This window comes from Hippocampus guttulatus, chromosome 9, assembly GCF_054856545.1.
Source record: "Hippocampus guttulatus isolate MCC_2025c chromosome 9, RoL_Hgut_1.0, whole genome shotgun sequence".
Lineage (NCBI taxonomy): Eukaryota > Metazoa > Chordata > Actinopteri > Syngnathiformes > Syngnathidae > Hippocampus > Hippocampus guttulatus.
Window position 1 is genome coordinate 18396268 of NC_141269.1, and position 25301 is coordinate 18421568.

The 25301-nt window shown below is 44.3% G+C and overlaps 1 protein-coding gene across 1 annotated transcript; it reads left to right on the plus strand.

Annotated features, from left to right (window-relative positions):
* The first annotated feature begins 2329 nt into the window (after window positions 1-2329).
* rasal3 (RAS protein activator like 3) lies at window positions 2330-22857 on the plus strand. Its single transcript, XM_086119125.1, has 21 exons — window positions 2330-2426; window positions 2813-2888; window positions 2966-3534; window positions 9151-9278; window positions 9380-9491; window positions 10585-10640; window positions 10715-10800; window positions 11820-11949; window positions 12275-12373; window positions 12467-13141; window positions 13830-13974; window positions 14058-14202; window positions 14289-14525; window positions 14665-14866; window positions 17167-17258; window positions 17327-17440; window positions 18646-18811; window positions 19537-19644; window positions 19745-19935; window positions 20112-20196; window positions 22085-22857. Exons 1-21 carry the CDS (start codon window positions 2417-2419, stop codon window positions 22121-22123), a joined length of 3465 nt encoding a protein of 1154 aa, XP_085975251.1. The 5' UTR covers window positions 2330-2416; the 3' UTR covers window positions 22124-22857.
* Window positions 22858-25301: the final 2444 nt, after the last annotated feature.

Sequence of the window (25301 nt, forward strand, 5' to 3'; positions counted from 1 at the left end):
CCTGGCTAGGCCCCTCTCACTGACGTCGACCCCGACTCACCTTGTCCCGTCCTCACACAAATAACAATAAACAGATATTACTCTGCCCTCCCCTTGATAGAACCACTCACCCTGAGGGTTCAACAAAAAAGTCCTCTAGCCATGTGGACTTCGCCTCTGTCTCCGGGGCCAGCCAGGGCCTGAGCTGATTCTGCTTCCAGCTGGGGGGAACAGGGACAACATTGATGGGATGTGGGAAATAGTACAAAACGGCCGAACAAGTAAAGAACATTAACTAAAAATTCATTTTGTACATTTTTTTCACCAAATCAACTCATTCAAAATTTTAATATTTCGGTACTTTGTTTGTCCTTCATATATCCCTAAATTATTGGCCTACCCACCTTGTAGTACTGTATGGGAAAGTACAAGACAGTGTGAGCGCAACTAAGACTTGTCTGCCATCTAGTGGTGATTGGTGATATATTAACTTAAAACTACAGTCGACCCCTGAAGTGCATTTTCGCAGTTTGGCACCTGTGGATGCACATATTTGCACCGGTATTTTTTCGTAGAAAACATATTTTAAATGTTTTTCAGTGTTTCTTGAAATTTGTTTGAGGTTTTATATGGAAGAAAAATGATCCAAAAATGGGGGGGGTTTTTTGCACAATTAATCAAGGGACCACTCAGTGTGGTGGACCAAATGCCGCCAGTTGCCCATCCTTGAAGTACATAGAAATAATGATGATCTCATCTCAGTTCACTCACAAACATACAGTACTTGTTGAAGTGAGAATTTTGGATCTATTGACTTGAACACTTTCTTCTGCCATTTAGTGGAGAAACACACTATGTACACTATACTGCATCTGTTTTCTAAACCGTTGATCCTCTCGCGGGCATGCTGGAGCCTATCCCAGATCTCTTTAGGGAGTAGGCAGGGTACACTGCTCACAATCACACCAAGTGACAATTTAGAGCAGGGGTCACCAAACTTTTTGAGAGTGAGAGCTACTTCATGTATACTGATTGTGTGAAGGGCTACCAAATCGATACACGTCTGAAGTAACATTTGTACAAATTACATTTAAAAATATTAAAATGTGTTATTTTTCATACTTAATGATTTTAATTTTCAGGCTCTGATCATCTTAAAGATGTCTCACAATACTGCCAGTGTTTGCATTTTTAAATCATAATTTCTACTAGCAAATCACAATCCTAGCACTGGCGGGCTATTGGTGTGGTCCTCATGGGCTACCACATTGGTGACCCCTGATTTAGAGTGTTTCATCAACCTGCCATGCATGCTTTTGGAAAGTGGGAGGAAACCGGAGTACCTGGAAAAAACCCACGCAGGCACAAGGAGAACATGCGAACTCCACACAGGAAGGCCGGAGCGGAATCGAACCCTGCACCTCTGCACTGTGAGGCAGACGTGCTAACCAGTTGCCTACCATACCGCCTATTATTATTATTATTATTAGTCGTAGTAAGAGTAGCACTGGCAGCCGAGGGTCGACTGGTTAGTGCATCCCTAGGTGTGAGTGTGAGCACGGATTTATATAGCATGTCTTGTCAAAGGTCAATAATTAATTTTGTCTTAATTTACTTTGAAAAATATGGTGTGTTGAATTTACTCAATTTTATTTCGTCAAGCGGTTGCACGAAATAATCTGAATCCAGATACATTTTTTAAGTAGACAATATGTCTACTACGCAATCAACACAGTACGGCTATGAGTCTAATCAATACGCAGTGTCCCATTATTGTGGTTGCTACAGCGGCAACTTTAAAACCCTGCTTCACAAGATTGGTAACCCTCTGATGGCTGGTTAAAGTAATAGATCATGGACCCTTCTCCCTTTCTGTAGTGCATGTGAGAGCCCAATTATCAAAAAAGTTTTTATCATATTAAATTTGTACTCCTATCAAATATTTGTATGTTCGAATATTTTTACTTTTGCACAATGAGAATATCCTGCGACCACAATGAGGACAAACTGTAAAGCAAACGGATTAAATGATTGACTGCGACATCAGTCAATCATTACGAATGAATAAATGTTTTAATTCTTCAGGAAGATCATCAATATATATTGAAAGTATGACATTTTTTAAAAACTAATTATTATTCATATGAAATATGGGCATGCAGAGAGCAGTGTGAACACAGGAAGTGGTTTTTAGTATCTGTGAAACCATTGTGGAGGAAGTGTGGCCTCGCTTGGCAGGAAACTAATCTCAACAGTCAATATACACCCCAAGCAGATCAGATGCCACCATTACCCTTGTGCATTACCAGAATGCTCATGTGCAGCGTTATTAAATATTGATCAAAAGATAGAAATCATCAGTAGCCCGGTACTTGATATCGATTCAACATGTATTATTATATCTGAAGATTTTAAGCCTTTACCTCATAAAGAGAACATGGAGGATGGTAAGATGTTGTATATTCATTGATCAATACATTGATTAACACTTAGATGTTCATTGATGTTTCATCAAGAACATGTCAATTTGTCTCACAAAGCTTAACCGACTATGAAGCTTTATTTTAGGCAAGATACTGGCACCTACACATCACACAATTTATTGTTTGCCCATTGAGCTTTTATTTTGAACCAAATCAATATATGCAAAACATAAATCCCAATGGCTCATACTGCATCCAAAGAGGAAAAAAACTAAAACAGAATGTGAAAAGTGTCCTGTGTTAAGTTATTTGGCAAAAAAAAGAGTGAGGAACTAAGTAATTGAGTACAGCACCAAAGCGACCACAGGCAGACCTTAAGGAGGGTTTCATGTTGTGTCGACTGGAAACAGGAAATGATGAAATGATGCAGAGAGAACCAGTGGCTCCTCATCTCATTCATTGTACACGAATACATCCAAGCTTAAGGTAAGTCAGATGCACAATTTTCAATCGTGATTTTGTTTCATGCACCCACGGAAAAGAGATACTAATGTCACGAACAGCTTGATCATTAAAATGGGCACCGAGCAAAAAGAAGTGGAGCCTGCAGCTCATCTACCTCCACCAGAACATGGATCATCAGAGAAGAAGACAAATCCTCCTGCAGATCATCAGGAGGGGCAAGCAGCTATGTCCACCGACCCTCTCAACACATACAAATGGCAAACCGCCTCAAATGAATCGCTTCAAGAGATGACGGGAGACGGAGCTGCCTCTGCCGCAACTACAAATGAGAGGATTCAAAAGGGCAACAAATGGAACAAGATGCAATTGTGGCGTAAGACACTGAGTGAGGATGACAAAGCAACCAAGATGAACTCAACGGGAAAGAATCCCTTCCGAAGAGCCCTTTCTTTGCCTCCCGTGTCGCTTTTTACCACTCTGACCCAGTCCTCCAACTCTACCGGTGCACCACAAGGAGAACCGTCGTCATCCTCTGCTGCAGAAGCCACTTCGGACCCCGAGCAAGGAGGAGGAGGGGCCCGCTTCAAAAAGTACTGGAGGTCTGTGTCTCAGAAGCTCAAAAGGCCCAAACTGCACAGTCGGAACAGCACCCCTACATTGTTACCAGGTGAGACGTTTCAGTGTGTGTCATTATTTGAAACCGGGGACACCAACGAGGTGCCGGCGGGCACCAGGTAGGGCCACATGAGGAGCATGCAGGCCTATTCTACCAAGAGCTCATCAGCTGATAACACATTGTGATTTTTCTAGGAATGTCGTAGAAGTGATCATTTGAAAATTGAAACACTTCCAGAGATTTAGGGGGGAAAAAATGTTGCACATTGATAATGATGTTTCCTTACGATCGTGCGAAATCAGTATGAACAGTGTCTTCAACATAAATTAATATTAATCATTCATTATTAACAAGGGCGGCCCGGTAGTCCAGTGGTTAGCACGTCGACTTCACAGTGCAGAGGTACCGGGTTCAATTCCAGCTCCGGCCTCCCTGTGTGGAATTTGCATGTTCTCCCCGGGCCTGCGTGGGTTTTCACTGGGTACTCCGGTTTCCTCCCACATTCCAAAAACATGCATGGCAGGCTGATTGGTCACTCTAACTTGTCCCTAGGTGTGGGTGTGGGCGTGCATGGTTGTTTGTCTCTGTGTGCCCTGCGATTGGCTGGCAACCAATTCGGGGTGTCCCCTGCCTACTGCCCAAAGACAGCTGGGATAGGCTCCAGCACCCCCCGCGACCCTAGTGAGGGTAAAGCGGTTCGCACGATGAATGAATGACTGAATAATTATGAACAACATAAAAGGGTAATTTGAGCAAATGTGTTATTTCTGAAGTGTGTATCAAACTGGTATCCCTTTACATTAATCAGAGGCCAAGAAGTCGCTCTCGCTGACCAAAAATTTGGTGACTCCTAGTTTACATAATGATAAATGTGATGTTTCATTCTAGCAAGTTGTATGTAAATTAGTTACTATTACTGTAAGCCAAACTTTTTCAACCGAAGATCTACTTTTCGATCAACCAATCTCCCGTGATCAACCCGTGACTGCGCATGTGCGCATACGCACGCATGTCCACGCGCATGCCATGATGAGCAATAGCCTGACGCTGAGGCATGCGACGCACTTAAGCAGCCTATTAACTATCGTAGCTCGCGCGTACCGTTTTAAAATGCTTCCCTCGGCCCTTTAGATTCCTATTCTTTGCCCGTGCCCTCGGTGAATTGTACACGAAGCAAACTCTGAATGAGAATAATAATAATGATAAAAGATACATTCTCCGTGAGCCGTCACCTTACCGTGGTGGAGGGGTTTGTGTGTCCCAATGATCCTAGGAGCTAAGTTGTCTGGGGCTTTATGCCCCTGGCAGGGTCACCCATGTCAAACAGGTCCTAGGTGAGGGACCAGACAAAGCACGGCTCACAAAGCCCCTTATGATAGATAAAATCGATGGCACTCAGTTTCCCTTGCCCGGACGCGGGTCACCGGGGCCCCCCTCTGGAGCCAGGCCTGGAGGTGGGGCTCGTTGGCGAGCGCCTGGTGGCCGGGCCTACACCCATGGGGCCCGGCCGGGCTCAGCCCGAAGAGGCAACGTGGGTCCCCCTTCTCATGGTCTCACCACCCGTGGGAGGGGTCAAAGGGGTCGGGTGCAATGCGAGCTGGGCGGCAGCCAAAGGCGGGGACCCTGGCGGTCCGATCCTCGGCTGCAGAAGCTAGCTCTTGGGACATGGAATGTCACCTCTCTGGCAGGGAAGGAGCCCGAGCTGGTGTGTGAGGTAGAGAAGTTCCGACTGGATATAGTCGGACTTGCCTCCACACACAGCCTGGGTTCTGGTACTAGTTCTCTCGAGAGGGGTTGGACTCTCTTCCACTCTGGAGTTGCTCATGGTGAGAGGCGCAGAGCAGGTGTGGGCATGCTCATTGCCCCCCGGCTCAGTGCCTGTACATTGGGGTTCACACCGGTAGACGAGAGGGTTGCCTCCCTCCGCCTTTGGGTGGGGGGACGGGTCCTGACTGTTGTTTGTGCATATGCACCAAACTGCAGCTCAGCGTACCCACCCTTTTTGGAGTTCTTGGAGGGTGTGCTGGAGAGTACTCCTGCTGGGGGGCGTGATTGGGAGGAACGGCCCCCCCGATCAGAACTCGAGTGGTGTTTTGTTATTGGACTTCTGTGCTCGTCACGGACTGTCCATAACGAACACCTTGTTCAAACATAAGGGTGTCCATATGTGCACTTGGCACCAGGACACCCTGGGCCGTAGTTCGATGATCGACCTTGTGGTTGTATCATCGGATTTGCGGCCGCATGTTTTGGACACTCGGGTGAAGAGAGGGGCGGAGCTGTCAACTGATCACCACCTGGTGGTGAGTAGGCTCCGATGGTGGGGGAAGATGCCGGTCCCTCCTGGCAGACCCAAACGTATTGTGAGGGTTTGTTGGGAGCGTCTGGCGGAATCCCCTGTCAGAAGGAGTTTCAACTCCCACCTCCGACAGAGCTTTTCCCATGTTCCGGGGGAGACGGGGGACATTGAGTCCAAGTGGACCATGTTCCGTGCCTCTATTGTTGAGGCGGCCAATCTGAGTTGTGGCCGTAAGGTGGTTGGTGCCTGTCGTGGCGGCAACCCTCGTACTCGCTGGTGGACACCAGCAGTAAGGGATGCCGTCAAGCTGAAGAAGGAGTCCTATCGAGCCTTTATGGCCTGTGGGACCCCAGAGGCAGCTGACGGGTATCGACTGGCCAAGCGGAACGCAGCTTCGGTGGTCGCCGAGGCAAAAACCCGAGCGTGGGAAGAGTTCGGTGAGGCCATGGAAGCCGACTTCCGGACGGCTTCGAGGAAATTCTGGTCCACCATCCGACGTCTCAGGAGGGGGAAGCAGTGCACCACTAACACTGTGTACAGTGGGGATGGGGCACTGCTGACTTCGACTCGGGACGTTGTGAACCGGTGGGCAGAGTACTTCGAAGACCTCCTCAACTCCACCAACACGTCTTCCTTGGAGGAAGCAGAGTCTGAGGACCCTGAGGTGGGCTCTCCTATCTCTGTGGTTGAAGTCACCGATGTGGTTAAAAAGCTCCTCGGTGGCAGGGCCCCAGGGGTGGATGAGATCCGCCCGGAGTTCCTCAAGGCTCTGGATGTTGTGGGGCTGTCCTGGTTGACACGCCTCTGCAACATCGCGTGGTCAACGGGGAGAGTGCCTCTGGATTGGCAGACCGGGGTGGTAGTCCCTCTTTTTAAAAAGGGGGACCGGAGGGTGTGTTCCAACTACAGAGGGATCACACTCCTCAGCCTCCCTGGTAAGGTCTATTCAGGGGTGCTGGAGAGGAGGGTCCGTCAGGAAGTCGAGCCTCAGATTGAGGAGGAGCAGTGTGGTTTTCGTCCCGGCCGTGGAACAGTGGACCAGCTCTACACCCTTAGCAGGGTCCTCGAGGGTATGTGGGAATTCGCCCAACCAGTCTACATGTGTTTTGTGGACTTGGAGAAGGCGTTTGACCGTGTCCCTCGGGGAGTTCTGTGGGGGGTGCTTCGTGGGTATGGGGTACCGAACCCCCTGATACGGGCTATTCGGTCACTATACCACCGATGTCAGAGTTTGGTTCACATTGCCGGCAGTAAGTCGGAATCGTTTCCAATGAGGGTAGGACTCCGCCAAGGCTGCCCTTTGTCGCCGATTCTGTTCATAATCTTTATGGACAGAATTTCTAGGCGCAGCCGAAGCGTTGAGGGCGTCCGTTTTGGTGGCCTCAGTATTGCATCCCTGCTTTTTGCAGATGATGTGGTGCTGTTGGCTCCTTCAAACGGGGCTCTCCAACTCTCACTGGAGCGTTTCGCAGCCGAGTGTGAAGCGGTTGGGATGAAAATCAGCACCTCCAAATCTGAAACCATGGTCCTCAGTCGGAAAAGGGTGGAGTGCCCCCTCCGGGTCGGGGGAGAGATCTTGCCCCAAGTGGAGGAGTTTAAGTATCTTGGGGTCTTGTTCACGAGTGAGGGCAGGAGGGAGCGAGAGATCGACAGGCGGATCGGTGCAGCGTCTGCTGTGATGCGGACGTTGTATCGGTCTGTCGTGGTGAAGAAGGAGCTGAGCCAAAGGGTGAAGCTCTCAATTTACCGGTCGATCTACGTTCCAACCCTCATCTCTGGTCACGAGCTATGGGTCGTGACCGAAAGAACGAGATCCCGGATACAAGCGGCCGAAATGAGTTTTCTCCGCAGGGTGTCCGGGCTCTCCCTTAGAGATAAGGTGAGAAGCTCGGTCATCCGGGAGGGGCTCAGAGTCGAGCCGCTTCTCCTCCACATCGAGAGGAGCCAGATGAGGTGGCTTGGGCATCTGATTCGGATGCCTCCTGAACGCCTCCCTGGTGAGGTGTTCCGGGCATGTCTCACCGGGAGGAGACCCAGAGGAAGACCCAGGACACGCTGGAGTGACTATGTCACCCAGCTGGCCTGGGAACGCCTCAGGATCCCCCGGGGAGAGCTGGAAGAAGTAGCTAGGGAGAGGGAAGTCTGGGCTTCCCTGCTAAAGCTGTTGCCCCCGCGACCCGGCCCCGGATAAGCGGTAGAAGATGGATGGATGGATGGATGGATAAAAGATACAGCGCAAGAGCTCAAATCACAAGCTGCAATTACAGACTGCTGAGCACTAACAACTTCCGGTGACGCAGTTCACGCGTCACCGTCGGTTAAAGATGAGCTGCTTTATTTTCTTTTCTTTGTTCAATACTTTTTGTGAAAGTAAGACTGAGAGGATGATTAGGGTGCAGTGTGCATTCACGCAAAAAATTATGACTAACATGCACAGAGACATACAAATGTTTGTTGCTTTTTTTTTCCTCTACGCCCCTCGCGATCGACTTGGGACCAGTCCTAGATCTACCGGTCGATCAGAATCGACGTAATGGGCACCCCTGCAGTGTCAGCTTTGTGCTTTCATGTGTTTTCATTCATCATTTCAACACATACAGGAATGGAGGGTGATGATTTCTAGTAATTTATTGTATTATTGGATGCATGGAGACAACCATGTAAAAAGTCAGAACATTAAGTGTATCCACATGTACAATAAAAGCTAAATAATTCCAAACAGACACACACACACACACACACACACACACACACACACACACACACACACACACACACACACACTAAAACTGCAGAAAAAACCTTAAACTATTCATGGCCTTTGGTCAAAAAAGGATACAAGAAAGTAGCAAAAAAAAAAGTGTAAAACGGGCCATGACTGCAATGAAAAGAATGAAACGAAATGTCTGCCCAGAAGAAAATTTTGAGGAGGCGTTTCCTGTCATGCCAAGAAAACAGGTTGATTCAAAGTCATACGGATTGTTGATGGATTTCATTTGGCTCTAAAATATATTCTGCTGCATTGCTATGCTTCAAACCTCGGACAGATTTTGGTGGAAATGGACACTGTGGAAAATTCACAGGAAGTGTGGCAGCTCTGTATATCTTGTACAGACAGATAGCATCACTTTCTACTTTTCAAATGGGAGTGGCCAAGGGTGATGGGGAAATGGGTACAAAACCCAAATAGAAAACAAACAGAGGCTCGGCATGCGCATGTAATTGTGGTCCAGTTCTTGCCGGTTTAGAAAAGATTCATAATCTGTATCCTGTGTTTTCTAAACCGAATAAAGGAAAGGTTTAGAGTTGCAACAACGCATTTTGGTTAACTCTATGCTTGCTTGTCTGCTGACTGTGTTTGGGTGAAGGTGAGCACGAAGCTGTGTCCACAGAACTCCAGAAACACCAGTGGACGCAATCCCCGGAGGTTACCTTATGGAACATTAGCAACTGTGTTCTTCAAGATGGACAGATTCTCATCTGTACCGAGGAAGAAGTAACCTTCACACACCCAGACACACCCAGACACACACACACACACACACACACAAACAATCTTCTTTTCAGTTGCAAAAAGGTTTTTGCCTCTGTCCCCAGCCAACAATGTGGACCCGAAACCGTGTTAACAGCTGCCTGTCCAATCTCAGCATGCAGAATCTTGTGGACATCGACGCAGGTCAATCAAGGAATCATTCAATTTTCAAACAGGGTGACCGTTTCCATCCTCACTTGCCTCAAAAACAGAAGCGCTACCCGTACTGACATCAGCTCAAGGAGATGTTTGATTCCCGCAGACATCCTCAGAGGAAATAGCACAATGTTTATCCGAGTATGAATGTCAAATTGCTTCCTCTTTTTTTTGGGGGGGGGGGGGGGTTAAGGGGGGTGGAAGATAGCATCGCTAGATGTTCTTCTGGCCCAGTGAAAGCAGGAGGCATAGTCCCCATTCAAGATCAGAGGGTACATAGAGTTAGCAGTGCTTTTTGATGATAGCTGAGTTGGCTGGTTCTAGATCAACATTGGACTCTGCAAAAAGAAGAGGGATTTGTACATGGGGACATATTGATTGAAACAAGACCATTTGTACTAAATGATGGGTTTCAAACGATGGATTGTCTGTGGTGGGGCGTTGGGTAAGTGGCAAGACTGAGAGTGTAGTGTAGAAGCAAACCTTTTCAGATTTTTCGGCCATCTGAATATTGCTTGACTTTTGACCTTTTCTCCCCATATTTAAAAACAGATAACAGGATATATTTTTGATGGCATTTAAGCTTGAGCCAATGATAGTTAACTTGTTTTTTTTCTCTCCATGCAAGCAGTATGAAAGCTAATAAAAGAGGGCAACTATTTTGTATGCGGGGAAATATTTTTCACATGGTGCCAAGTTATGAAAACATAAGTGTATATAACTGACAGTATTTTCTTTTTGTCCTTAAATACATTTCAGGGTGCGTTCTTTTGTATTTTTCCTTAACTAAATGAATAGAATCGATGTCTGTTGTGTGCTATCATTTTTTTTTAAGTATCTTCCCTTCTACTGAAATACAGTGTGTGAGTCCTTTTGCCACCTCTGCTTAAAACCACATCCTGTTCTGTCAAATGTTTATAATGCCAATCTGACTCCAGTGGAAATGCACAATTGAGTCATCGTGTTAATTTACAGCAGGAGTGACCATAGACATTTTGGAGCGCTTTCAAACAAGCACATTAAAATAATAATGATAATAATCATAATATAGTTATTGAAATAACAATAAGTGATATGCTGGTATATTCTTTTCTCTGGCATGTGTACCTTTTAGAATGTACTCCTGACCACATGGGCCCTCGACCGAAGAAAGAAGATGGCGGTGTCCGGGTGAGTGTCGCACACATCAAACATAATCGTCAATTATTTCAAATGCATTTTAAATATTACATTTCACCCTGAAGGCACTGATTAAGCGACGTCTTGAGAACAAGGCCAAGAGAAATAGCAACACTCAACTGAACCACATGGGTCTAAACAAAGGAAGCAGGTAAATTTATAATGCTAATTTTAGACCACATCCTGGCTTGCGCCTTTGCGCCATTCATAATTGTGTGTGTGATAAATACACACGCACACACACACACACACACACACACACGCGCGCGCGCACACACACACACACACACTCAAATGAAATCCAATTCATTGACTTATTTTATCATATGACAATCTACGGAAGAGGATTAGGGCCAATGAAGGAAAAAAAAACAAGGTTGGCACAATTCTCACTTTTTCCGTATCGTATTTCTAATATAACAATCATCTTTTTTGTATGTAAATGTTCTTGTAAATTGATGAATTGATAGACTGTGTTGGGTAAAATATTTTCAAGATTCTTCAAAGGCATCACTGGTCATTTGTCAGTGTTGATTAATATGGGAGTGATAAGCATTGGCAATGGCATCCATTCGTGCTCCATTCAGTTGAAGAAGAAGAAAATTAATGCTATTTTAAGTGTGAGGGGATGTCACACTAATTCCGTGCTTCAGACTGCTGGCAACAGGACATTTTTATGTACCTCACTCATATTTCCATGACTAATACAGACAACAGATGAGCTGAAAAAAAGACGACAAATGATAAGAAAATCTATGGCATCCAATAACTACAAATAAATCCATCCATCTTCCGATCCGCTTTATCCTCACAAAGGTCGCGAGGGGTGCTGGAGCCTATCCCAGCTGTCTTCAGGCAGTAGGCGGGGGACACCCTGAACCGGTTGCCAGCCAATCGCAGGGCACACACAGACGAACAACCAGCCGCGCTCACACTCACACCTAGGGACAATTTGGAGTGTTCAATCAGCCTGCCATGCATGTTTTTGGAATGTGGGAGGAAACCGGAGTACCAGGAGAAAACCCACACAGGCCCGGGGAGAACATGCAAACTGCAAACATGCAAATTGGGCAACGTAATGTATCCTACATTACGTTGCCCAATATTAATGTCTGAGTCACGGTCCATAAAACCTTATGAAACGTATCCTTTTCATTCTATTTATTTAAGGCACTATGGATCCAAGGAGTCTGTCTCAATTCCAGTGAGCCCTGTTGGAAGTCTGGATCTAAGTGCAGATCCAAGTATTGTGGTCAGGCCAGTCCACAGCTCCATTTTAGGGGAGAAGTACTGTTTTGAGGTACAGTATCTCCAACCCATGCATTCTTCATTTCGACTGTAAAATGTTGGTTGGCAAGCCCCACCCCCTTTGTTTTAAAAATAACCCAACATAGTTTTACCTTAAACCAACAGGTTAAAATCATTCAGGGCACATTGGCCTGAGGTAGGCGGTCTGTGTTTTATGCTGTCAGATCGATGCCACATGTGAAGAAGCGTACTACATCTGTCTTGAGTTCACTGGCAAACCTTGAAAATGAGCATCAAAATTGTTGTACTGTAGTTAAATGAAAATGAAATACAGTCACTTTCAGTGTATATCCTTTATGTATGCATTGCACCTATAGGTCATAAACTTGGAGAACACACACTGCTTTGGCTGTTCCTCAGCCGCAGAGCGGGACCGTTGGATCGAAGACCTGAGAAGGGCTGCCCAGCCCAATAAGGTGAACTTTTTGGACCGAGACAATCCAATTTAAGACACTAATCATCAAAGAAAATGTTGATATATACTTTACATCCTGTAAAACTGTTTACAGGATAACATTGAGCGCACAGAGAACTCCCTAAATCTGTGGGTGAAGGAAGCAAAGGATCTGCCTCCCAAACGGCGTTATTACTGCGAGGTACACTTGGATGGGACTCTGTTTGCCCGTACCACCACGCGCCCTGTTGGAAAGGTGTCCAGTCGTTCCATCCTGGCTGGGGAAAGCTCGACTGGCTCTTCAGGAAGCCTGGGCGGCAGCGCGGGTGTTCCAGAGGGATGTCACTTATTCTGGGGAGAGTTCTTTGAACTTGACAATCTTCCCTGCATCTCCCAAATCACCCTGCACCTCTTCCGCGAAGAAGACCCCAAGAAAAAGCGCCATTCCCGAGATGAGTTCAGTCTGCATCCACTCGGGAGTGTAAACATACACTTAGCTGACATCCGAGGGAGAAAGTATCAGGAAAAGTGGTATCCCATCATTCCTTACAAGCTCTCAGGAGTAGGTTGCAGCAAAGAGAATCTAGGGCCACAGGCTTCTCTCCGCATCAAGGCCCGTTTCCAGAATCTACAGGTTCTACCGATGGAGAAATACAAGGAGTTTGCCGAATATGTGACTGTGCATTATGTGGAAATGTGCAAAAGCTTGGAACCACTTCTGAATGTGAAAGAAAAGGAGGAGCTGGCTGGGGCGCTTGTGCATGTGCTGCAGAGTATTGGCAAAGCAAAGGTAAAAACATGTGGAAAGCTTGTACACAGAGAAATCTCAAAGGTCCAACACAACCGGTTGGGGGAGTCTGGTCGACCTCCCCTACTTTTTACTTTTAGATTAATTTTTCAAATGAAAATGGAAATAATCTGCTCCATCATCATAAAACATTCATTAATTAATTGTACCTACATTTCCAACATCATTCACAGTATATACAAGAGTAAAAAAAATACAGAAGAATCATTTATTTTTGAGAGAACTCACAAAGGAGTTTACATTTTTAAAAGGTGCAATCATACACACACCCAACGTTAAACAATTAATACAAAAAAAATAAAAGAAGAATCAAAACAATCAAGTCCTATAATGCAAATCCTGTTTTCAATGGGGTTTTTTTTGGGAGTTTCCTCCTCGCACTGGTCAACTCGAGCCATCTGTGATAGAAGCTCGAATGGCATAATAGATGTGTGCGACCCTTGTGAGGATCAGAAAATGGATGGATGGATTCAAGATCTAGTCGACCATACTCTGTCCATTGAACAGATGATTTCTTTCAAACCTTCATATTGGCTCGACCTTTCAATTACAGAGGAAAAGCAATCATACAGTGCACTTACCTCATCAGAGGGAACATGAAGAAGATCAGCGCTTAAACACAAGATCATTGAATTTGTATAATATATTCACATAAAATTGAATGTTTCAGGAGTTTCTTGTTGATTTGGGCACCGCCGAGCTCGAACGTCGTGGAGAGAAGGAGGCTCTCATCTTCAGAGAGAACACGATTGCCACTAAAGCCATCGATGAATATATGAAGCTGGTTGGACAAAAATACCTTATTGACACACTCGGTAAATATACTTTCTGTTAGATGAAACTGCTTTCCCTTAATTACAAATACTTTCATCACAGCCCTCTTGCTCAATGATTTTAGGGGACCTCATCATACGTCTCTATGTGATGGGGAACAACTGCGAAGTCGATCCCCGCAAATGCCATGCCGCTGAACTATTAAACAACCAGAGGAACTTGAGGGAAGTGTGTGAGAAAGTGGTGCGGAAAATTTTTGACCTCCATGGGTAAGATAGTGAAGCTCACGGGGGTGAAAAAAAATTGGGGTCTTAATCGCACTTATCAACTTCAAGAAATATTTGGATGTCTTTAGATACTTTCCTGAAGAGCTGAACAAGATTTTCTCAAGTTGGGCGGTTCTGTGCGAAGACCAAGGAAGACCAGAGATTGGTCAACGTCTCATCTCTGCTTCCCTCTTCCTTCGCTTCTTGTGTCCCGCTGTCCTCAGTCCGTCTCTTTTTGGTTTGACACAAGCATACCCAGAGCCAAACACCCTGCGCACACTCACCCTAACGGCTAAAGTCATCCAGAACTTGGCGAACTTCACACTGTGAGCAGCTTTATTTCCAATGCCAGTCGAATCATGCAGAACTTTCAATAAGCCCTCAAGACAAAAATCTTAATGCTGATCTTTAAAACAAGAGAAAAACACTTCTCTTTTAATTCACGCCTCTCTTGTTCTACTGCAGATTTGGAGAAAAAGAGGAGTACATGCTGTTTATGAATGAATTCTTACAGCAGCATTGGGAGAGAATGAGGGGCTTTCTCCAAACAATATCCACTCCGTATGCTGAGATCCCAATGAGCTCTTTTGATGGCTATGTGGATCTACCTCTGCGACTGGCCGTGCTCCATGCCCTGCTGGTTGACATCATCTGTCTGAGGGATCAGGTACGAAGGAACGCTCAGTGAGGTGCAACGAGATCTGATAAATTCCCAAACACAGTCAATTAGGCTTGTGTACTGAACATCAAGGCACAAGATAAAGGACCGTAAATAGTAAATAAATCTAGAAATAAGGTACATCCATGCAAACAAAAAGAGATGAAGTCCAGATAGGCAGATTTCAACAGAGTAGGAAAATTCTTCATTGAATAAGTGACAAGAGGTGACAGCGCTAAGTTAGTCAGGAAAGTTTCCATTTTGATGAACTAAAATGCAAGGTGACCAATTCTTTTTCCCTTCTTGAATTTTGATGAAAAGACATTTGCACAGTAGCGCGTCAATACGATGGCCTGTAGATATAAATTACCGCCATGGATGACACACTAGCATCTGCCAGGTGTCAACAGCGTGTCCCGTGGCTGGGTGTGGTGACCTTAAATGATGTTTGTGGACTTCCTTGGAAGCGGTGTGTTATAAATGTCCTGTAACAGTGACAAGCCTTTGCAGGGCCAAGGCCACAATAAGTTGGGCGGGGTGGCTAAAACATTTCTAATGTTTATTTCTAATGTTTGCTGATGACTCACAAGAGCCCTTGGAAAGAGTATTTTTAACCCTTTCAGGGAACGTGGTTACTACAGTGGACAGCTTATCATGGTGTCAGAGGTTACAGGCTGTCATTATTGTTGCATGAAAGGGTTCATTTCCAGCCTCGGTGTGGAGCCCTAAGTAAGATTTTTTTTTTTCGACCAGAGCCCTAAATCCCTTGTTGAGGCTCTGTGCACAGCCTAGTAACTGTTTATGAAGAATATGGGTGAACTTTGTTACATAGAGATCTCAGGCAGTACTTGCCAGAAATTCTTTTTAATTTTTCTGTCGACGTCTTTACTGCCTCCCTGATCAGTTTTCTTCTTGATCTTTTACAAAGTATACATTTTGAAGTGATGTGCGCTTTGCTGCGATGTCACTGTTGTCCCATCTCGTATCGATACAGTTAACTTGGTCTTCACAAAATCCATCCATCCATCCATCCATTTTCCGAACCGCTTGATCCTCACTAGGGTCGCGGGGGGTGCTGGAGCCTATCCCAGCCGTCTTCGGGCAGTAGGCGGGGGACACCCTGAATCGGTTGCCAGCCAATCGCAGGGCACACAGAGACGAACAACAATCCACGCTTACATTCACACCTAGGGACAATTTAGAGCGTTCAATCAGCCTGCCGTGCATGTTTTTGGAATGTGGGAGGAAACCGGAGTACCCGGAGAAAACTCACGCAGGCCCAGGGAGAACATGCAAACTCCACACAGGGAGGCCGGAGCTGGAATCGAACCCGGTACCTCTGCACTGTGAAGTCGACGTGCTAACCACTGGACTACCGGGCCGCCCTTCACAAAATCGAAATGCCATTTTAATAAGAGAGTGAAGACTTGGTATCCCTTCAGTGGTTCCCTATAATTTTTTTGAGTTCTTTTTGAGATCCTATTATTTGTTTTCAAATCTTCAAATGGCCTCACCCCAACTTACCTCCCTGAGCTCCTCCGCACCTGCCGAGTGCCTCAGGTCTGCGGACCAGACACAGTTTGAGGTACCAAGAACTAAAGAACTAAGCGGAGGCTCAGAGGGGATTGAGCCTTTTCCGATGCTGGTCCCTCTCTTTGGAATGACCTCCCGCTGAATGTTCGGCAAGCCCCCTCGCTACCCATCTTGAAACCTTGTCCTACAACTCATTTTTATTCTTTGGCCTTTGACTCAGCATGATACTTGATTTTTACTTTTACTGTTTTTGTGCTTTCTACTGTCTTCCTTATTAATTTATAGCTGTTAGACTTATATTGCCCTATGTACTGCACTTTGAATACAGCGGTGGTTGTTTTAACCCTTTCATGCACTTTGTCACCCGATAACATGATAAGCTGTCCACTGTCGTGACCACTGTCTATGAAAGGGTTTAAGTGCTCCCTCAATAGGGTTGACTTGACTATAATGGGTAATCCAACAAATAAACAGATACCAACAAGTTGACATCATACATTTCTAAAATACCCTTTTTCTCCGTTTATCAACACAATGATTACTTTATTGTCGCTATATGAAATGGGATCCCTCTCATTCAATTTGACTGTAGTCTATTGTATTTTAGTTGTGATTTTGGCGACGAGCAAGTCCTTAAATTGCGAACACACCTGTGACTTGTCTTTATGCCCTTTTACCGGGTGACTTTCTTCTGGGTGTTGGTCTGTGTGTGCTTTTACAGCTGTATGTATTTCATTTCCACACATACACTGACACAGGGCTTTGATATTCTTTAGGAAACAATTGAAAAATTGCAGCCTCTGCCTTGGATTCTGAACCAGATAACAGAGTCACTGGGCCCTGAGATGCATCAAATCACAATTAACAAGTATGTTTACTCTAAGATCTATCATTTGTTGTTGTCATACTCTCGTAAAAGTACCTTCTTTCTCACAGCCCGAGGAAACAATCCAAGCCAATGTACATTCCTCCAAAAGACTTGAGCAAATTTAGCCCTCACCAATCATCCCTCCAGCAGCTTCCTCAGGACTCCAACAGCCCAAGAGAAGGGTATGTGATCCACAATCCACTTTAAGACCTTTTTTTCTGCTGCTGGATCTCTTCATTCATCTACAAAGATCCTTCAGCATGGACCGTATTTTCGACACCATAAGGCGCACCTAAAAATCTTGAATTTTCTCATAAATCGTCCGTGCGCCTAAAAATCCGGTGCGCTTTATGTATGCATCGAATTCCAAAATCTGACAGCAATGTTTTCTGAGTTTTCGGAAACAAGTTATGTATCAGAAATTGAACCGATACAAAGTTCACAACATTGCATCACTCGCTCACAGTGCAGATGTGTCAGAGTTTTTCTCGGACAAAGTTAAGAAATGACTCGGCACACAGGAAAATTGTCTTCAATATCGGTGGAAGCGGATCTCTGAGAGCGAACGACGGTTTAGTTGCTCCGCGAGTTCGACATTTTATTGTAACATATGCAAAATACAAGAAAAACACTGCCCCCGATGTTTGCATGCCGCACCCCCGGTCCAGCCCCTCTGTAATGATTGGTTACCTGTTTTTAAACTTTGAACCACCAGTACGTTGGCGCCTTTTCTGTCTGGTCTACATCGAATTGACATGTTGCAGACTTTGCGGATGGCCAATGTCGCCTGGGCGCGACGGGTGTTCTCAACTCGTCTTTTGTTGTTCAACCGCTGTTCCCGAATTATTCATTCCCCTTTTGTGACCGAGTTTCGCCCTCTCCCCTGTGATCGCCCACCTGCATTGACGTGCTAATTGTGGACTTCAACAGCCCTCCGGCTGGCGCCTTTGTGTACAGGCATTTGGGGGTGCTGGATACGCACCCAAACGTTTAGATGTGCCCAAATTAAATGAAACTTTAAACATGGTACGATTTTGCTCATAGATTCCTCTAACAAGATGTTACAAAGAGCACCCCCCTAATGCTACAAGAACTTTTCACCCCTCCGGTGTAGCTGCAGTGTTTTGTTTTGTTTTCTACTAATCATCTACTTTGGAACATTGCTGTTGACAGTTTCAATGATGTGCAACCTCCGAATAAAGAATAAGTTAGCAGAGAAAAATATTCAGTATCTTAATGACTTAGCTGGCAAAACACATTCCGTTACCAGTCCGCAGCCCATCTTGTGTGCACACATCACATGATGGGTGAATATGATCAATTCAATTTTGTCAGTTCTAAATCCGAAATAATTAAAGAGTGGCACTTATGTGTATTTATTTCACAGAGATGTCAAAGCTTGGAGGAGGAAGCCAGTCACCAGAACTCAAAGTGTTCCACACAGACGTCCTGAAAAAAAACTGAAGAGGCAGACAAGTTCTGAAGCTCTTCCCACAACTAACCATGAACACGATTTGGAAACAAACCAGCCCCTCATCTCATCGCCAAAAACAGTGAGTGCAAAAAATATAGAAGAGTGAGGTCACCTAACCTGTTCATAATATTACATCCTGTTGTTTATATGTTGAGCATATCAGTGGTGTGTTGATGTGAAAAACAATGTGCAACAACCACTTAGATAGGCTACATATGTGGAAAATCACAGAACTTTTTCTGACTGGCTGACGTAAAAATTCCAATTACTGCACTGCGGACATTGCTTAGATTCGTTTTTTCCATGTTCAAATCACATGTTTGCAAGGCAAAGGTCATTTGTCTCCATTAGAAGCGGTTCGAATGGCAAACCATCGACTGGTGGTTCCATGCTCCTTGACAAAGAGACAGGAGGAATAGGAAGTCAGGCACTCATTATCAATATATTACTCCCCAAAATAATATGTTTACGACTACACCATTTAATTGCTGCTCTGTATTAATTATAAAATACATGAACGCCTAATTGAGTCTCCAGTTCAATTTAATTTTATTTGTCGCACCAAATCACAACAGAAGTCGTCTCTTCTCACTTTACCCATGCATCAAGTCAAAGACCCCACTCCTCACATATTAAAAGAGCGAATGAGCCCCAAATGGGTAGTATAAGTTCGATCTATCCATTTTCCATACAGATTATCCCGAGCTGGAGTGGATGACATCTTATTTACGCAGGGTCCACTCTGGAGACTGCACAGGCTGAAAATGAGACTTTTCACTGTGTGAATTCTTTTTTCTTGATCAGAGTGAAGCGATCAAACCATGTGCACCAGTTCCCTGGATTAAAGACATACAAAACAGGGAGCCCAGAGAGAACCAGTCTGGGCAGGAGGAACTCAGCTTAATCGACAGGGTATGTCATACCTGCCTCAGAAAGCTGTCATATGAATAAGACAACTATTTATGGATTCCCAGTGATGTATATCAGATTGTCTTTGCGATCCATGAACCAGCATGCCCAAGAATTGTCAGAGCTTCGCCTGGGAATGGACCAAGTGACTGAGCGTGAGCTGGAAATGGCAAAGCGACTGGAGGACTTCATTAACCAAACTCAAGACCAGAATGCAATACTGCAGGCGGAAATGAATGAGGTCCGGAATCTGCTGGCTGTGCGAGAGGAGCAGCTTGCTAGCGCCACCTTCAGGTAGAAATCAGAAAACAGCGTACAACAGTTGCTTGGAATTAGTCATCATTACACTACACGCAACAAGTTGGTTGGCCGTGTGGTAACTGCATGTGCGCAATACTGTTGACAAAAATGGCTTTAATATCACATAGTAAGTATCCAATTCCTATGTGGCTGTCTGTGCCTTTGATAAGGTTGGGTGTGATTGAGGAGGAGAGAGAGGATGATGAGCGCAAGCTGAATGTCGCAGTTGCAGCAGCTGAACGGATGAACATACTGGTAAGACACTAGAAAATAGGGTGAGCGTGTGTGTGTGTGTGTGTGTGTGTGTGTGTGTGTGTGTGTGTGTGTGTGTGTGTAAAACCCAAATCGAATTGAATTGTTACATTTTAAAATCATCAATGAATCACATTCTCTCTCCACACATATACTGTATATATATATATATATATATATATATATATATATATATATATATATATATATATACTGTATATACACACACATATATACCTGTATATTCAGTATATATATATATATATATATACAGGTATATATATATATATATATATATATATATACATATATAAGAGCTGTCAAACGATTAAAATATTTAATCTAATTAAAAACGCAACTATCATAATTAACTCAAATGAACTAAAAATTTATCGTGATTACTCACGCATTTTTTATGGTTTCTGAATTTCCTTTTATATTTTTTTGTCCTATTTTTCCCCATTTTAATGCTCTCATCAACATGGAATCATGCATCAGTTTTCTATGTGCAAAATGCAAATATTTTCTGAAATAACAATTTCGATTTTCAATTTTACATGAACATTTTTCACTTGGAGCAGTTATTCACACATAATCTCTCACACAATATTACTGTCCATCAACAACGGTGAAAAAAATATTTTGTCACACAACAGCTGCTTTAACAGCTCTTTTTATGGAATCAAAACAGAGCAATATAACATTATAATGTGCACATCTAAGGTAAACTAGTACTCAGCCTATAGTGGACTTAAGCCACGGTTGCATACTTCGTTTTTCTCAAGTTTGCTTTGAACACAGCAGTCAGGCTATGTTGATTCTGTTGGTCCTTCTTGCTCAGAAGTCTCTCTACGGTTTCGTGTAGACATCATTTCGGATGACTATACTTGGTTAGATGACAACACCGGAGACGTTTTATTTTCAGCTAGGTCGCTACCACTGCACCGCTGAACTCTTGACGTGCCTCAGCGCACCGTCACTGTCAGACTAACACAGAGAAGCTCCACCCGCTTTATTTATATGGCCACGGAACACTGTAACCTTCCACACAAAATAGTTCCAAACAAGTAACAATCGCGTCAGTGGCATACATCGTATTCGACAGGCTACCTGCTCTTGATTCACCAGAAGCTCATCAACCTAGTCTCTTATTTCTCTCCCGAAACAGTGTCTTCTCCGCTACGTACAATCTCTGTACACAGCTAATAGAGGCTCTCGCTGGCAATCCGTAGTGGAGTCGTTAGATGCAATGCGAATAATTTCAGCTTGAGTCGAGCTGTGGACAATGTTCACAGGCTTGCATGCAGTAGCCATACATTTAGCTATGGCTTCAGCAAATTTGTTCTTCGTCGTGTTATCCATTTTCTACACTTTGAAATGATCCACAGCTGTCTGTCTTAGACGAGGGGGCGGAGTACTCACATCAGCTGTGTGCTTGGCCATTATGTGGTATTCAGACTAGACGTGCTATGATGATAGCTCAGTTTACGACTGCAAAACATCCAGGTAACTTTGGTCTTGTCAGTGGAACTATCTGGCAACTTTTTAAAAGTAAACTTTCCATTCATAAACTCTTTAAGTATCCGTTTTCGGTGTCTCCGCTGCCGTGGCAGGCAAAACAGGCATGGGCGTGGACTTCTGCAGCGTGCATGTTGTTTTGTTTTTGGTTTATTTATAGAGCAACGTAACATCCGCTGTGACGTGTGCCGCGTTAATCTCGCGAGAAAAAAATGAATCCCGTTAAAATTCATTTAAATTAATGCCAATAAAAATGCACAAACTGACAGCTCTAATATATATATGTATCACTTTATTGGGTATTGCACCATAATTTTGACGCAATTCAAGTGAGCTGATGTTGCCTTTTTTTATGACTTTTTTTTTCTTTCAGGAGGAGCAGTTTGCCAGCTTGATGAAGAACATTCATTAGCTCAATAAGTCGCATAGCAATGAACAATCTGATGAAAGTTAACACATTGTCAGTCAAGGATCATTTAGATCTGAGGACAGTTTTGTAGAATTAGTGTTCAACACAACTGAGCAGACCACCCGAGTATGCTTTTCAGCCATTTCTCAGTGAACACAGCTACATTTATTTTTGCTGTACGGAACATTTATTGGCATGTAACATAAATGTATTTGTTCCAGAAAATGAAATACCGTATTTGTATGCGCATTGAAAAATGGCTTAACAATCAAGAGACCATTAAATATTTTGTAGCATAGTACACCATATACTGTAACATAATAACGCTCACAGGAAGCACAAAGGTGTTTTCATTCATGTTAAGCACTGGATAGAAGATAAAATTTCCCCCTAATGCCAACTCACTCAGTCACATTTGTTTCACTTGCAAAATCTAACGAGGTACAAAATAAAGCCTTTATCCGGAATTTCGCACATACAAACACAACAGATACTGAATAATTTGCGATTATGAAGAACTGCACTGTAAAAACGAATTTTAATATTTACATAACAGATGGATGGATAAGATCTGTGACACTCGGCCATCCGGAAGGGGCTCAGAGTCCAGCCACTGTAAAGTTTACCGGTATATCAGTTCAAGGTCGGTAAAATAGCTAACAATCCGGCAACAGCAGCTGCCACTACTTGGCTGTAATTTGACAGGAAATTTGGTTGAATAAACAATATGATTCTTGGTTGCTGTGTTGTGAAGTTCTTCTATGCCAAGGCAGGTCGTGTGCAGGTATTCCTTACAGCAATAGACGATCCACTCTCAAAAAAATGGCTCATCGGGTTAGTCGGTAAAGCTTAAAATAAAGGGATTTCTATGCATAGAAAATGAGTTTGCTGTACATTGTACATGTACAATCAATTGCCAACTTATTTTAATAAGTTGGTCTATATTCATACAGAGAAAATCGTCAAGTCAACTTTTATTGTCAAATATGCTCTATGTGTAACATACAGCACAGATGAAATTACTTTCCTCTCTCAACCACAGTGCAAACATGTAGTGCATTGTACACACACAGCTAAAATTTACAATTTACATAAAATTACATAATTATATAAATATGTTAAATAAAATAAATAAAAAACGACAATCAAGGGCACTTGTGATTATTGTGGGTCGTGACTTATTTTAAGTGCAATAATCGGACGTCAGATGCTGGGGGGGCGGACACCGATTGTGACAGGAGGCAGGGGTTGTCGGTGGGGGGAGGCAGAACATGGAGGGAGTTTAGTCTCCTGACCGCCTGGTGGAATAAACTGTTCTTGAGCCTGGTGGTTTTAGCACAGAGACATCACAGTCTCCTCCCCGATGGGCAGCAGGTCGAAGAGGCTGTGAGATGGGTGGGTGGGGTCACCTGCGATCTGGGTGGCTTGGCGGGTCAGACGAGAGTTGTAAATGTCCGCGTGTGGCGGAAGAGAGACACCAATGATCTTCTCAGCTGCTCTCACAACGCGCTGCAGACTCTTTTGGCAGGACATGGTGCAAGCGCCGTACCACACAGTGATGCAGCTGGTCAAGATGCTCTCAATGGTACCTGTATAAAATGTCTGCATCATGGGGGGCGGGGCTCTTGCTCTCCTCAGTTTGCAGAGGAAGTACAGGCGCTGGTGGGCTTTTTTGACCAGTGAGGTAGCATTTAGGCTCCAGGTCAGATCTTCAGAGATGTGCACACCAAGGAACTTGGTGCTACGCACCCTATCCACTGCGGCACCGTCGATGGTCAGCGGAGCTTGCTGGGTGTGCGTTCTTCTGAAGTCCACAACAATCTCCTTCATTTTTTTCCACATTCAGGTGGAGATTGTTGTCCTTGCCCCACAAGGCCAGCCTGTTCACCTCACTCCTGTAGATCGTCTCATCGTTGTTGTTGATGAGACCCAGCACTCGTAACACACCATAGTCTTAACTCAATCATGTATTGATTCTGAACGGACAGTTCTGCATTGACCGAACATGGAAATTATTCAGTGAGTACAACTTAAAAATCTTGTAAGCATTCCTTTAAAAACAGAACACAAGACGGACGTTCCTGGATCGTAGGAAAAAAGATAAACATGAAGACGAGAACTGTGACTCTTGTCATAAGGTTGAATGAATACAACGTGGGTGGCGCGGTGGACCAGTGGTTAGCGCGTCAACCTCGCAGTGAGTCATGGGTTCAACCCTGGCTCTGGCCTTCCTGCATGGACTTTGCATTTTCTCCCCGTGCCTGTGTGGGTTTCCTCCGGTTTCTCCGGTTTCCTCCCACATTCCAAAAACATGCATGGCAGGCTGATTGAACACTCGAAATTGTCCCTAGGTGTGAGCGCAGATGGTTGTTCATCTGTCTGTGCCCTGCAATTGGCTGCCAACCGGTTCTGTCGCCCACCTACTGCCCGAAGACAGCGGAGGTAGGCTCCAGCACCCACCACGATCCTTGTGAGATAAAACGGATTGGAAAATGGATGGATGGATGAATACAGCATGTATGAATGGAAAAAATTCTGAGAATAAGATGAGTACTTTCAAGAGAAGCAAAATGAGGAGTGGCATTTAATATGAGAAATATTTTAATTAGACAAGCGGATGAGTCACTCATTAGGTATTTCTTCTAGTTTTTGAGGACAACTGGACTGTAGACCACACAGCAGTTAGATACAATAGGCCGGTGTGTTTCAGTGGTAGAGCGGTCGTCTCCCAATCCAGTGTTGTGGGTTCAATGCCTGGCTGTTGTTATCTTGTTGAAGTGTACTCGTGCAAGCTACAGAACCCCCTGATACCACATTATCAGTAGTTAAACGAGTCATTTTGAGTGCCGTATAGGTGGAAAAGCGCAATACAAGTAAACCCCCCCCCCCCCCCCAATGTAACCAGTACTGTACTCCAAAAAAAAAGAAGATAAAAATTTATATGGGCATTTTTGAGTAGAATAACTGCAAAAGAATAAGGTACTACAATTACATTTGTGTAATTCAAATTAAGTTGGTTCAACCCAAATAAGCTTGTAGAGTATAAAACAAACCATCCTTGTATTAAAGGAAGAGTTTTTCTAACTAGAGTAATCTTGTGGAATTATGCAAAAATGACTGAGTTGTAATAACCAAAAAAGATGCTTGTAATTTGTTCCCTTGTTTTGCCCTTTTGAGTTTC

Bases quoted from the DNA above. Each gene is read 5' to 3' on its own strand.
- rasal3 (XM_086119125.1), top strand. The intron at 9,492-10,584 runs GTGACCGTTTCC...TGTACCTTTTAG, and splicing joins TCATTCAATTTTCAAACAGG to AATGTACTCCTGACCACATG. The intron at 12,374-12,466 runs GTGAACTTTTTG...AACTGTTTACAG, and splicing joins GGGCTGCCCAGCCCAATAAG to GATAACATTGAGCGCACAGA.